The 15,692-nt window shown below is 43.7% G+C and overlaps 1 protein-coding gene across 1 annotated transcript in view; it reads left to right on the top strand.

The window, feature by feature from the left end:
- Positions 1 to 15,692, top strand: part of PLPP4 (phospholipid phosphatase 4) — a 107,517-nt gene that overhangs the window by 27,646 nt on the left and 64,179 nt on the right. The window contains exon 2 of the mRNA XM_019556274.1: positions 7,004 to 7,112. Coding sequence (XP_019411819.1) covers positions 7,004 to 7,112 — 109 coding nt within the window. The remainder of the gene's footprint in view (positions 1 to 7,003; positions 7,113 to 15,692) is intronic.

Below are 15,692 nucleotides of genomic sequence, written 5' to 3'. Positions count from 1 at the left end.
TCACAAAATAAAGGCTATCAGAATGAGAACATAAAGCCTTGTACGTCCTGGGTTCAAGATCACACGCCTCTTATATTTTATCTGGCCTCCTCAGGTTCCCAGAGACAAATCCTTTTGTGCCCTTTCTGCTGTGTTTATATCTTCACTGTCTAAGAGCCCAGTTACTGTCTGGCAATTCCTTGAGTTCGGCCAAATCCTTAACTTTTCTTTTGCAACCTATCTTTTCTTCTCATAATACTATTAATGCTACTAGACTGGTAATTCTGTATGCGCTCATAAAGGGTCTTTGCCTTTCTACTAAGTAATACTGTGTTGCTGGCATATTTTTTGTGATATAGATGCCGCTTTGTAGTCAGTTTGCAACACTACTATTTCCAGACACTAGGGCTGCTTATAAGTGCCACAGGGGTTTAATTTGGTTTAGTTCTCCCTAAATTGAAACCGGGTTTTTTTTAAAAACACCTCTTCAATTTAGAGAGAATTAAACTGAACCAAATTTGCGTGGCATGTACACAAGGGTGGGGGCCCAATCCTTACTGCCTCTTCAAAGGTGGGGGGAAGGGGGGCTAGCTGCCGGTGGGCCGAGCGGTCCCTGAGCTGTGTGGGGCCATTCAGGTGGCAACTGCCTGCTGGCACCCGGCCTGGGCAGTCCTGGGGGGTGCACCAGCCCCCCCACAGCCGTGGAGGGAGGCACCGGGCCACCACACAGCTCAGGCAGGCAGGTTCCAGGGAGAAAAAAAATTCAGGCTAACCCTATTTTTTTCCCTTTTAGTGGAGCCTACAGCCCCTCAGCTGCATGGGGCCCACCAAGCCTCAAGTACATCAACTTCCAGGGCCCCGTGCACTGTTGCACTTTCTTAGGTAGTGAACTAAAACACCTTGGAAGCTTTTTATCTTGCTGTGTACCAAAGTCATTTAAAGCAGACTACACCACCAAGTGTGCAAACAGCAGCGCCATTAAAGCAGGGCAAAAGGGCATTTAAGATGCTTTAAAGGCCAATTTTGTGGCATGTACAAATGCCCTAGATCTCAAAATATGGAGTCAAGGCAACTAAGGTCAGTAGTTTGGCGTATGGCGGCATTATTCCCAAAAAAGGTTCCTTCTGTTTTGGCTTCTGAAGCTGAGAGAGAATCTGTGTTTGCTCCTCTTAATGTCATGCTCTTTCAGTTGTTGTGTGGGAAGGCGTTACGTCTGTCAGCACAGAATGGCAAGTGGTAACATCCTTTTCGTGGGATGGGTTGGTGTCCATTGACTTACCATTTGCTAGACTAAGATCACCAGATTCATTTCACATGGTTTATCAAACACTATACAGCCTCTTTCATTTCTTAGCTTCCTCTGTACTGGGGGCCCCCTCTGCCGCAGATCTCTCGAGCATACGTTAACAACCTTTTGCAGAAGCAGGATATTAGCTGCCGTGGTCCTTTTGCTTTACCTGTTATGGTGGTATGTCGTGTGTTGTGTCAGTGTTGACAGTGGTTTTGCTAAGAGGTTAGATTATGGATTGTATAGGAGGGGTTGGATAGGGATGATCCTGCCTCAGGGGTTGGGCTAGATTATCTATCAAGGTCCCTTCTAACCCTACTTCTCTATGATTTCTATCATTGCCAATCCTCTGTACCACCCACTTTCCATTTGAATATTTTTCTTATTCAGTCTAGTGGTTTTAAATTACTCTACCTTAACCCCTATCTGTTCCTTCTGCCACCTCAGATGTCTTTTTGTGCAAAGATTTTTCTGGCTGCCTGTCTCACTGTCATTGACACCGGAGAGCACTGGTTTTCTTTGCTGCTCTTTGGTATTCTCTTTCCTGCCTTTCCATGCTTTCTTACCTCACCAGCCACTTCTTATTTTCTTCTCTTTTTTTCCTCCCTCCATTTCTCTTCTCTTGTATTCCTCCACCTTTAGGGTTAGTCATTTTGCTTGTGTCCTGCCTTTTGACACCACTCGCCACCCACCTTTTCACCTGCTAGCCACCCAACCCCACACTGAAATCGCTCCCTTGAACACGGCACCATTACAGCTGGGTAAGTACAACAGTTTCACAAAAGACCTGACTTCACAAAGCTAGTTGCCTCTAATAATGATTGAGAGCACTCAGTGTCACGTGGGTTCTGATCCAGATTCACAAACATTTTGGGGAGTGAGGTTTTATTTCCAGTAATATTCATGCAAAGCTGAGCCATTGCCAGTCCTAGCAGGAGTAAATATTTGCAAATGTTTTCATTCTGGAAGCATTCCCAGTTTCCCCCCTGGCCAGCTTGCAAAACCTTTTTTCAAAGTCCCAGGAAGATTTGGACTATTATTTTTGAATTTTTGCTATATTAATTTTGCGTGTGTTAGCTTTGGCTCTGTAACTGCCAGTTGAAGATGCTAAAATGCATTTTTCAGAGTTGTCAAGGAGCTACTAGAGCAGAGGCAGTTGATAGCTAGGAAGTTTATATTAATCAAATTAAAATGCAGATGTCATCAATAAGTACATTTCTAAAATGCTGAAGCAGTTTGCAGGTAATTCACAAATAGAGACTTCTTGTTTGTAATGCTTAGATTCTTTAAACCAAAATAACATGGACAGAATTCTCAAAAGCACCTAAGTGACTTAGGAACATGTCTTTTGTGGGACCCACTTTCTTGAGTGAGTTTGGCACTTGTGTAAATGGTATCCCAAGTGACCAATCATGGGATGGAATGACAGATAGCAAATATGGTTACTAATCCTGGACAAGGCAAACTTTGCCCCACTCTTGGAATATGGTATGTAATCAATGATCCCCTGAAGTCAGTCCCCTAAGCTGCACATTTCCATAACTTTCTAACTGGTCCTGGAAAATTGGGGAACAGAAGCAAAGTGTGTAAATTCTTCATATGATTCATTCACAAGAAATAATCTGACAAATTATTTTCTTGCAGGTAAGTATTCTGACAAACCTCCATTCCTCTGTGATGCTTGATTAGTTGGGGAAGTGGATTGTTAGAGGGGGTAGTGGATTTTGCAGCTATCACTGTCCTGCCATGTTCACAATTATAGTTGTATCTTCTCCACTCTCTCTTTCCTAGGTCACCAGTTCCTTTTAAAATCATGATGGCAAGTGGGTAATACCTTGTGTATATCCTAAAAAACCCCGGCCCTTATGTGGGAGAGCTCAGAACAATGGTGGTATTTGAAAGGAATTTGGATTCCTAAACTGCTTGTGGGTAGCGTAGAGATATGGCGGGAGAAACTTGGTTAATTCAATCCTTATGAATGGCTCATGCTGGCAGAAATCTTTAAGGCAAAGTTTTCTGACCTAGGCTCTCAGTTTTAGTCTCTTAGATCCGTAATTAGCCAACTGTCTACAAATAGCTATAGTTTTAAAATGTGTAGCATCTTGTCTTTAGGCTGTTGTCATCCCTAAGTTGTTGTATGGGTGTGAAACCTGGACCAGGAACACCTGAAAGCCTTGAAATGGGACCATCAGTGATGTCTTCAGCAAATTCTCCATATTATTTGGAAGGCCAGAAGAATGAATGCCAGTTTTCTGGCTCAAGTAAACACCACTGGCATTGAAGCCATTTTTATATGGCACCAGCTCCATTGGACAGGATATGTCATAAGGATGCTTGACAACTGACTCCTGCAATTGGTCCTGTATTCCCAACTTGCCAATGGTCGCTGCTTTAGAGACGGACAAAAGAAGAGATTCAAGGACATCTTGAAGGCCAATCTGAAGAAATACCCTGTTAACATCTATGCTTGGGAGACTTGAGCACTGAATTGTCCCCTGTAGTATGAAGCATGGCAAAGCACAGACCGTTTCGACCAAATTACCTCACCAAGGAGATGAGTAGGTGAGAAAGACGAAGGGAAAGATCTATAACCTGACATTACCAGGATATGTGCATATCTCAGATTGGGCCTCTTCAGTCATCTCTAGGTGCACCAATGACCTGTCTTTACTAAAAGACTGTCATCTTCATATCAAGGAAAAGGTGACAACAAGGACAAGTGTCCTTTGATGATACTGAAGTTAGACAAAGTGGTAAGATGTCAGTGCCACTGAAAATCAGATCATTTTTATTTAGGATTTTGACAGGAGGCACTAAAGCTTAGATTTTCAAAGGAGCATCAACATTCGCATTGAATTTTAACACAATTTAAGCACCTAACTTTACTTCTTAGAAAATTACCCCTTACAGGCCTGAAATAAAGCCCACAGGAGTTAATGGAAGTTAATGGTTTAAGGAATTACATTAGGTTATTACTCTTGCATAAAATGCTTGTTTTCTAATGCTATTAACAAATGTTATGCTTTCTCAAACATCTAAAAATACAGAAAGGAAGACCCGACAACAGCAAAGTAAAGGCTACATACACTTTCTTATACTTTATTCAAGGAAAGAAATCAAGTGCCAGATACAATGTGTTCAAAAACCTTTTTTCTTTATTTAGCACCTGAATCTGTCACTAATACGTACAGCCATTTAAAACTTCCTTATTCTGGCTTATTAATAATAATAGGCTGCACTTTCAAATTGGACAAAGGCACATCAATCACAGTCAGGCAACCTAGAAATCAGTATATTCCCATGATTGTTTAATAGGTCATATAGGAAATTTAATTGAAAGCTGGTGAATTCTCAGAGCAAGCAGCTCGCTACTGATTCTTCAAAAGGAAGTGAATTGGTCTCTTTAGTTACCCTGGCATGAAATTTTAATTGGCAGTGAGCTCTTTTTATACAAACAAGTGATTTTTCTGGGATGGTCTTTTTCCTCTTACTATTTCTGTATTGCTATCTCTCCATCCTTTTTTCCTTAGAGATTATTTTGAATCAATTCTCACTTCATTTCAGATAATTGCTTTCCTTTTTGTTCATTATATTCCAGTGTAATACTTGACCGTATTTGATAGAATCAGGAGAGAACAGAGTTAAAAGGAAGCAACATTTCCCTAATCATATTTAACCAGCTATGTGGCTGTAAGATGATATTACTAAATAAAATAATAATAGTAGTAGCAGGTTCTGTGCTGAGACAAAAATTACTCCATCTTTAGAAGATTAAAAAGATACTGAGCACATAATGAACATAAAATTCAGAGTTATGTTTTCCCACTAGAACCAAAGGATGTTAACATTACTTAGCATTTGTTTTCTCTGCATAATGTTGTACTTTGTATTATTTTGTACCTTTTAAAAAATGTTTAATTTATGTCGTAACATGTATTTGCAGTGTGGTTAAGTCATGATTCTTTTTACTTAACTTTGCAAACAAAATTGCAACACTATATTTAGTTTTTAATAACTGCTGACTGTGATACCCCTCTTTTTTTTGCAGCCAGGTTGTAAAAGGCTTGAGACTACTTGGTAGTCTTTGGCTTCCCCAAAGTCAAGTGTAATGACTTGAACTTTCATACTGAGGTTATTTTCACACCTTCTGTAAGTCTTTTCCAAAAGTCTCAAAACTGAAAAGCAGACTTATAGCTCTTACATCTACATTTTTTTCCTGGGTTTGGTTGTGCAAATAATTGAATTTTCCATTTAGTGACTTAATCAGTTATTAGGAAAAAATGGAACTTCAGGTAACTTGCAAACAAAAATATGCAGTTTAGGTCTGATTAAACATTTATTTTTTTGACTTGCAATGAAATATTTTGGTTTTGGCTGTTTTTTACTTGTCTGATTGTTTGATTGTTTGTATTTTAGTTTGCCACCAAACCAAGCAAACAGCTATTTCATAGCTCCTTTTAGAGCTGGGAGCCAGTACCTTCTAGAAAAACATGTTCTTTAAAAGTTATCTTGTGTTTTCTATCAGTGGAAGGTATTTCTGGAATTATATCTTTCTATCTCTCTACTCATCATAGGACCCTAGGTTTTGAACCTTAAACTCTGGATCCTGGGACTTGAAAGCCTGGATGCTATAAATAGTCAGCTAGCACTTACCTTCTTTTGTACACAGCATCTACCAGCCATGACTTTCTGTTGTAGAAAATAAGTATGTATGACATGGCAGTTCTTCCTCCTGAATGAAGTTTCCCATATTCTTATAGCAATATAATATATACCATGTTCAGAATGATTTTGCTGAGTGTATATTTATTACAATATTAATACTATAAAAGTGATGTGGCGATGTTGAGAGGTGCACCGATACATCAGTCCATATCGTATTGGCACTGATAAAAGGAAAATTGACATTACTGGCAATTGGTCGTTTTTGGCTGATATGACTGATAATGTCCCTGATAAATGCTGTGTGCATGCCCACAGCTGCAGCATGCACATGGCCAGGAGTGCAGCTCAGCAGCTTGGAGAGCAGCGTCTGGCTGGTAAGTCTGTGAGGGGGAAGGGGCGTGGGAGAAGGAAAGGGTGTCGGGGGGACAGATCGAGGAATCTGCAGTGAGGGAGGGAGTGGGTCTGTGCCTGGGCCGGGGCAGAGGTAGGTGCTGCCTGACTGGGGTGGGGCATGGGACATAGCTGGCAGCTCATCCTAGGGGGGGGTGTGTGGGGGGGAGTGGCTCCAACGCTGCACACACCCTGGGGGAGGTATAGGGGGCATGTGCTCCCTGAATCTGTGCCATGAGGTGCATGTGCCCCCCAAATCTGTGCATGGGGCTGCCACTGTGTGCTCCCCGGGTGTGCTTGGGCAGGACGGGTGGTGGCAGCACCACTGGGAGGGGAGACTATAGAGGAGCTAGAGCCACCCCAAAATTTGCCATAACCCCCCTCTCCACACTGCTGCTGCTCATCCTGTCCTGCCCCCCCACACCCTTTCCCTCCAGTAGACTTACCAGCTGGACGCTGTTCTCCAAGATGCCAGCTGAATATTGTCAATCGGACTGGTATTGGCCAATATGGCTGGTCAATAATCAGCTATTGGAATCGTCCCAAAAAGTCTTTATCGGTGCACCCCTAGTGATGTGAAATGGCAGACAATAAATGGATATGGCTGGCAGGATCTGAAATGTAGGTCTATCAGTTTATATGTTCAAAATGGGAAAAATATATTTTTATTGTTATGTTTAGTTTTACAGAGTTTTTGGATCCATTCCATCGAGTTATCCAGCCAGAAGAGATCTGGCTCTATAAAAATCCTTTGGTACAGTCAGACAACATACCTACGCGTCTCATGTTTGTAAGTACCGGAGATTTAATAGATCATTTGACAGCTGGAAGTATTGTAAACTAAATATGCTTTCATCTGACAACACATGACAAAACCCACAACAAGCTTGTCTGCTCTTTGGGTTCCAGTTATGAGGCTCAAAATCACATAAAACTGCATCAGATTATAATGTGAGAAATAATACAGACCATGTTTTAAAAACCAGCAGAGCAGCAGCAGTAGTACAGTATAGCCGGCTGCTACAATACTGATAATACTGTTTAAATTGAAAAAAGTATTCATAAGTAGATGTGAGCAATGATACAAAGTTAGTTATGTAGGCATTTTGGAAAATCCCACTCAGCACCTATTTAAATCTTTAAGGTGTCTGACGTCGAAAAGTTGGCTCCTATGCATATGAATACTCCATATTAGTTAACTAGATTAACACCACCTCACATTTAGAAGGTATATTGTAAGATATGTTGGTCGCTATAATTGAATACATTAATACAAATGCATTAATCTTTGTAAGAACCCTATCAGAGTGGTCTTTTCCTAAGGCTAGTGTGATACTGAGGTTGAAACCTGGTCTACTGGTATCAAGGATAGTTCATCACTGACTTCAGTGGGTCCAGGACTTCACTTGTGGTCTTTATTTTTAAGATGAGCAACTTGAATTTAGAAGGAAGGCAGAATAAACCTGTGTGGTTTGATTATTGTAATTTTCTAGCAGGACAGTAAAGCCAAAGTCAATAAATATTGTTTTTGTTATACAGTAACAACTTGAGGGTACTTCTTGTTTACAAGGCAATTATCATCTCCTGATCTTATGAAGTCAGAGGCTGAAAGCCAAGGTGTTTAATCTCCCGGGATATTGTTATTATTGAGTCAGGAGGAAGACCAATTAAGACCAGTTTTACCAACAGGAAGAGGTGAAAAATACCTGTTTTTCATTAAATGAAAAGCAGACATAAAAAAAAAGCACAAAAGGATAGAGCTGGATGCAGTTCTGCGCCTAACTCTTCGAACCTTGCTCACACTGGATGCATCTATGCATGCAATTAGCATGTAGCAATAAACTCTGGTGCGGGTCCTGCCAGAATGGGGCACAGTGTTTAGATATGTGCCTGGAACCACAGCATTTTGAGCTGGGTTGGTGCAGCCCAAGCTGGCAGAGGGTCCTGGGGGTCAGCCTGCCAGCCTGGAGCTTCTCCAACTCAACTCAACATGTTGAGGAGGGGCTGGTTGGGACATGAGGGTGCTTCTGTATGGGGCTAACTGGCAGGAAGCCCCGACACTGTAGCACCCTCATCCCCCAGCCAGCCCTGGTCATTGTCTACATGAGCGTTTCGGTGCATGCAGCTATTCTGCTGTAGGATAGTACTTGTCCCTGACAGTACTATCCTACAGCAGAGTTAATTAATTTACTATGTCCTAATATGGGTGCATGTGTAGACCGTGATGCTTTACTGTGGAGGTAATTAGCCAGCTCTGCTGTAAAGCTAATGTGTAGATGCACTCACTGAGCAGTATTTTGCTTCATGAATGCTCAGGTAACTGTATATATTTTATTCATTCAGTTGCAAATCACTGTGTCCAGTTTTGCAGCAGTGGTGAAACCATTTTAAACCAAGCTGAGGGTGAGGGAACCCCATATGACAATGCATTAATCCTGCCTCCTCCTGATGGGAGACATTCAGTACATAGCTGAGGTATGAAGGGGAGTATTTCTTCCTTATTTTTTCCTTGCCTTACAAGAATTCAGTATACTTCATAGCAGTAGTGAGTTAATAACCATGTACACTGTGTGTCCTGGTTTATTCAGACTATCTCATATGTGAACAGCTCCTTGACTTAAGAAACTATAACTCATTTCTAATATAAAAATAAACCATTTAATTGTTTTCTAGTTTTCATTATATAAAGTATTTCATATTACCAGGGCTATAAACCAGTTTTGAAACGAGTGGATACAGCTTACTAACAAGGACCCATTAACATTTTTGTCTGAAGTACTGGATTTATTAACAAAGGGCACATCTATACATGCTATTGAATAAACTCTGGTGCAGTTTATGCCAGAGTTTATTGCTCCTGGGTGCCATGTTTACATGTGCACCCAGGGCCACAGCAAGTTGAGCCAGGTCAAAGCAGGCCTGGCAGGCATCCTGCTAGCCTAGGGCTACTTCGATCTGGTTCAGCGTGCTGTGGAGGGGCTGGGTGGGGCATGAGGGTACTTCAGCGTAGGGCTAGCGAGTAGGCAGCCCCCACACTGAAGCTCCCTGATGCCCCGGCCAGCCCATCATCATCTACGTGTGCATTGCAGTGCACAAAATGACACTGCTGTAGGATAGCGCTTGTGTTAAGTATTATCCTACGACCACGTTTATTAGTTTACTGTGGCCTAATAAGGCCGTATGTATAGACACTGAGACTTTCCTGCAGAGCTAATTAGTCAGCTGTACAGTAAATGTCTCATGTAGGTATGCCCTGTGAGACTTTTTAAAGTTAAGAAAATAGTCATGAATATTGTAGCTCCAGGTACAGATTAGACAGTGCAAATCTACGTTTGGGCCAGAAGCAAAATAAAAGGGCCGGAAGAATTTCTGTACTTTTTGTTTCTCCAAGGACAGGTATATTTGATCCTGTGAAGTGCTGAATCCCTTCAGGTCTCACTAAATTCAGAGGAAGTTAGGGGAATGCAGCTCTAGCAGTTGCACAAAGCATTACATCTGTAAATCTTTACATAAAGCAAGTACCAGGTATCTGTTAAGACAGATTCCATTCTAGAATCTGTATATGACAGGAGCAATACCTGCAAATAGCTCTCCAAAGATGAGCATCAAGAGACGCCTCATGGCCTGGGCTATCTTTTTATATACTTCCATAGATGGTTTCCTGAGATGGCTGAGTAGGGATAAGAGAGATTGTGTGCCAGCTACTTCCCTCTTCACTGAGTGGGAGGGAAAGAGCATTGGCCCCACCCAGTAAACATTGCAGTCAACGTGCTAGACTGGTTTGGCATGGAAAGGATGGAATTTTATTATTATTATGGACACATACTAAATTACTGTCACCTGATGTAAGGTTACATGATTCCTTCCTGCAGCACTTCCAGGACAGCACAGTTACAGAGGGCTGAGTATAAAGGCCAACTTAGCCCTAAACCAGGGGTGGGCAATTATCTTCGGCAGAGGGTGGCTTGACAAGTTTAGGTGAGTTGTTGGGGGCTTCATAGGTAGCCCCGCCCCTAGTTGCCACATTGGGACTGGAAATCCTGCCGTCTAACCCCTGACCCTTGCCACCAGAAGTCCCTCCCCTTGCCTCCCAGAAATACTCTTTTTGGGAGGGGTTGCCGTCTTAGAACCAGAAAAAATCCCAAATAATACACTATTAGTCATAAATTCATAGACATAGGGTTGTAAGGGACCTTGCAGATTTTCTAGTCTGACCCCCTGCCCTGGGCTCACATGACCCCAGCTAGGTAATTGTCAAGCCTCCTTTTAAAGACCCCCAAGGTAGGAGCCATCACCACTTCCCTTGGAAGTTGGTTCCAGATCTTAGCCGCCCTGACTGTGAAGTAGTGCCTTCTAATGTCTAGTCTGAACCTACTGTCAGTCAACTTATGGCCATTATTCCTCGTTACTCCAGGAGGCGCTCGGGGGAACAAGGTCTCTCCCGTTTCCCGTTGGTCCTCCCCAGCAAGTTTATAGACAGCCACCAGGTCTCCTCTCAGCCTTCTCTTGTGAAGGCTGAACAGGAAGGCTCACCTGTAGCCTCTCCTCATAGGGTCATGTGAGTGGCTCTCCTTTGGACCCTCTCAATGCTGTCCACATCCCTCCTGTAGTGCAGTGCCCAGAACTGGATGCAGTACTCCAACTGCGGCCTGACCAGTGTCACATAGAGGGGGAGGATCACCTCCTTGGCCCTGCTTGCGATACATCTGTGGATACAGGACAAGGTGTGGTTAGCCCTACTGACTATGTCCTCACGTTGGCGGCCCGTGGTCATCTTGGAATTGATAATGACTCCAAGATCTCTTTCTGCCACTGTGCTTTCAAGAAGAGAGTTCCCAGTCTGTAGGTATGCTGCCAGTTCTTACTGCCCAAGTGCAGCACCTTGCACTTGTCAGTATTGAATCCCATCCTATTCTCATTTGCCCACCCCTGTAACCTGTCCAGGTCCAGCTGTATCCTTTCCCTCCCTTCTAGCGTGCCCACCTCACCCCAGATATTAGTGTTGTCCACGAATTTAAACAGGGTGCTTTTCACCCCTTGTCTAAGTCTCTAATAAAGAAATTGAACCATGTGGGCTCAAGGACCAAGCCCTGGGGGACTCCACTGCTCACATCCCTCCAGATCAAATATGACCTGTCCTCCACCACTCTCTGAGTGCAGCCCCTCAGCCAATTTGTTATCCATCTGACTGTGTAGGCATCATTGCCCCAGTCGCCTAGCTTTTTAATGAGAATAGGGTAAGAGACAATGTCAAAGGCCTTCCTGAAGTCCAGAAAGACTACATCTACCGCAACACCTGTGTCCAATGATTTTGTGACCTGATCATAGAAGGCAATCAGGTTGGTCTGACAGGACCTGCCCCTAATGAAACCATGCTGGTTGCCTCTGAGCATCATCCCCGCTGCTGGCCCTTCACAGATGTGGTCCTTGATTATCTTCTCAAAGACCTTCCCTGGGATCGAAATAAGACTAATGGGCCTATAGTTGCCCGGGTCCTCCCTCCTCCCTTTTTTGAAGATGGGTACCACATTGGCCCTCTTCCAGTTGTCTGGCACCTGGCTAGAGCACCACAAGTGCTTGTAAAGCCATGCCAGGGGTCCCGCGATAACCCCTGCCAATTCCCTCAAGACCCTGGGGTGGAGAGCATCTGGACCTGCTGATTTGAACACGTCCAGCCCCTCCAGAAGTTCTCTAACTTAGTCCTCCCTGACCCTAGGCCTGCTGGAGTCTCGCCTGAGTCCTTCCTGGATCTCAGTGTGGGAGTCCTGGTCTCTGCACAAAAAAATGGAGGCAAAGAAATTGTTAAAAAGGTCTGCTTTTTCCTCTGGGGCAACCACCAGATTGCCTAGCATATCCTGCAGGGGCCCCACATTACCTGGTGCCTTCTTCATACTCCCTATGTATTTAAAAAAAGGACTTTCTGTTGTCCTTGATCCTTCATGCAAGCCCTAGTTCCATATCTGCCTTAGCTTTCCTAACAGCCCCACTACAGACCTGAGCGATGGAGGTATACTCCTCTTTGGTGATATCCCCCCTCCCCCTTCCACTGGGTGTATGCCTCCTTTTTGGCAGTCAGGCATTCCTGAATGCTATTGGTGAGCCAGGGGAATTTTGAGCACTCTTACCCCCTTTGATTCTCATTGGGATTGTCACCCCTTGGGCTCTGAGTATCGTCTCCATAAGGAACGACCACTCATCCTGGGCACCCAGTTCCCCTACCCTCCAGGACCCCAGTGCCTCTCCTACCAATCTCCTCAACTCATTGAAGTTGGTCCTCTTGAAGTCAAGGGCTTCAGCTACTGCCTTGCTGCAGACCCTTGACACCCTGCGCTGGATGGTGAATTCCAGCAAGCAATGATCGCCATCGCTCAGGTGGTCAAGAACCTGGAGTCCCCTGAAGCTGCTGCACTCCCACAGGAAAGCCCCCACTGGACTCTGCAGGAGAGCGGGGGACAGGGGTCCCTCCACTAGGGGCAGAGTCTAGCAATTTGTGCAGCATGGAGTGGGGGAGGCAGTGGGCTCCACCATGGGGCTTCCCCCACTGTGATTGCGGGAGCTGCAGGCACACTGCGTTAGAGGTGGCAGCAGGAGGAGCAAGCTGAGAGCTATGGGGCCGGGCTGGCTCCTGCTGCATTCTGTGGTCCCAGCGTTGCAGTTGGGAACCAAGCGGTGTGGCACTGCACAGCTGGGCACGTCCCAGCAGCATACTTTTCCTGCTTGCAACACCATGACCACAGAATGCAGCAGGAGCCAGCCCATCTCTGCAGCTACCAGCTTGCTCCTGCTGCCACCAGCCTTAGCTCAGGCTCCACGCCTCCCCCTGCTGCCACTTCCCTTTCCCACCCTGACCCCACCCCATGCCTGCCGCTCCCTACCTGCAGCTCTGGCACCATGCGGTTCTGGTTGCGGGGCTGGGACCATGTGACACAGCAGGAACACCACATGATTGCCAGCTGGGAACTGCGTGGTGCCAGTTGGCTATTGCTGCACTGGTGATCCTTCCCTCCCTCCTTCCATTCTTACTTGAATTTTCCTCTGTGGTGGAGGGAAGCAAGGAGCAGCCCTAGGCTCAGAGGCTGGAAGCTCCTGCTAAGGCAGGGGCTCTTGGCTGAGCGGGGAGCTGCTGGTTACTTCTGCTGCTGGTTCCTTCCAGCAGCTTCCCCCCTGGGTCCTAGTGCCCCTGGCTCCTGTCATCTGACAGCAGCCAGGGGCAGATAAATATTTTTAATTTTTTTGTTTAGGAGCCTTGTGGGCTAGATAGAATGGCCTGGAGTGTCAGATCTGGCCCACAGGCCATATTTTGACCACCCCTGCCCTAAACTGTTACAAATGCTGTCAAGTAATAAAATAGTACATAACTGAAAATCAGTACTTTCCTACACACAAATTAAATCGAATGTGCAAGGGGACTTATTGAAGTAATTAGAAAGAACATGAAGTGCTTTTCTCTAGGATTTGTGGAATTTCAGTGTAGCTTTAGACTGCCAATATGAATAATGACAGAAAGAGACTATTCCTGTTCCTGTTTGCTATCAAAGCAATACTGGAAGATATCAGCATCAGAAAAGGAACCATAACCTAAAATTGTACGAGGAGGTCGTTATTCTCTAGACCAGTGATTTTCAACCTTTTCAGACTTGAGTCGTGACTCAAGGTGTACCCCTTGTTAAATTCAAGATGCCAGTAAGGAAAATCCCAGCTCTTAGCTTTCACTTGTTTTTTGACTAAGGAAAAATAACAGAGCATTGTTTCTGTTGCAAAGAGGTCAGAAAGATCATAGCAGGTCAGGGTGTTCTGACATTATGAAATCCTGTTCGAAATACCGGGGTTTATCTTGTGAATGATGTGCAGGTGTTGGCACATCTAAAAATGCTAAAATTGCGATTGCATCCTGGGGTACCCTTAAAAGGATCTTGTAGCACCCCATCACCCTGGTTGAAAATCACTACTCTAGACTCTTGGCAAATACGTTGTGGATGCGAGCCCTGAAATTTCTATTGCAGAAAAAAAAATCATAGGCCAGGCCTGGTTGCACAGAAGTAAATTAACATCAATTAATTCTTAATCTGTACTCATTACAAGTTAATAATTAATTTTGAATACCTTTGTATGAGAAAAACGATCAAGACTGTGTTATAAGTGTAAACTATTCTGAACTGCCAGCATAAATCCTTTAATTTGTGAAATGTGGAAATCTGCACTGGTACCCGATTTCTGAAGACTGACTGTGAAATAGTTCGGAACTAGAGTCTGCTTTAATGCTGTCGTTTGTCGGTATCTTCTGCTGCTTCTGCCTGTTCAAAAGATTTCTAATGCCACTAAACCACCATCAACAATGGAAGACAGGTTTGGGGGGGGTATGGGTGTCAGGAATCCTTACTTTTGGAATAATAATAATTCTAGGTTTTGCCTTTACCATTTTTATTTCACTGTCTCTGGCAATAGCATTTCATGTCTGTTTTCAGAGACAAAGGTGAAGAGAGAATTTACATTTCTAGGGTAATAAAACTGCTTCTAAATGCTAACTTAAAACAGTGAGTATTTTGCACAAGAATCAGTGGCACGATAAATCCAATATAAAAACAGGAAGCTATCTCCTGGCTTCATTTTTACCTATATAAACCAATGGCTAACATGGAATGAGAATGGAATCTGGTGCAGGATATATTGTAATAGTAATAAATACTCTAAAATGTTATGCAGCTCACTTAACCTGAGGAGGTTAAAGGAGTTTAAGGCTGTTCTTCAATTACTGAATGCCATTCCGTTTTATAGGAGAGAGTTTTAGTTCATCATGTCTTCATTGTCAGTTGGACTACACAAGTAGTAAGATACTAGTCAACCTGAATAAAGGTAGCACGGTGTGGCTGAGAGTAGGCAGCTTGCACATGTTTACATGGCAGGCAGATCAGTATCAAGACGTACAGTTTAATTTTGTAGTCTCTAAAAAGTCGAAGACAACTATTCTCACTTTTCTCTGCTATATAAAATAATTGATTCCCTTCAGTTACAGAGCTGGCAGAGCAGTGTCCCTGCTGAAAGATGTTCGTCACACGAACCTAGAAATGTTCTTTATGATAACACACTTGTTGAAAACCTGTAATTTTTTTTTAAAGTTGCAACATGATTCATCTGCTAAAGTCCACATGCTTCCTTTAATGAAAACTCATGAGTGATATCAGAGGCTGTAGGAGTCATGCACCTTCATCTGAGGACAGATTTCAGGTCTGATTCCTTTGCCAGTTCGCACTGTGCTGTGAATATAATTCCAGAAGTGGAGGGTTGTTTTTTTTTAATTTCCATTTTTGACCAACGTTAAGCAATGTGCTTAATAGGACTCCACCTACCTTTCTGTAAAAGGAATAATCAT

This window comes from Crocodylus porosus, unplaced genomic scaffold (assembly GCF_001723895.1).
Source record: "Crocodylus porosus isolate Cpor-Errol unplaced genomic scaffold, CroPor_comp1, whole genome shotgun sequence".
Classification (NCBI taxonomy): Eukaryota; Metazoa; Chordata; order Crocodylia; family Crocodylidae; genus Crocodylus; species Crocodylus porosus.
The sequence above is the reverse complement of the archived record's forward strand: the minus strand, read 5'-3'. Positions and strand labels throughout refer to the sequence as shown.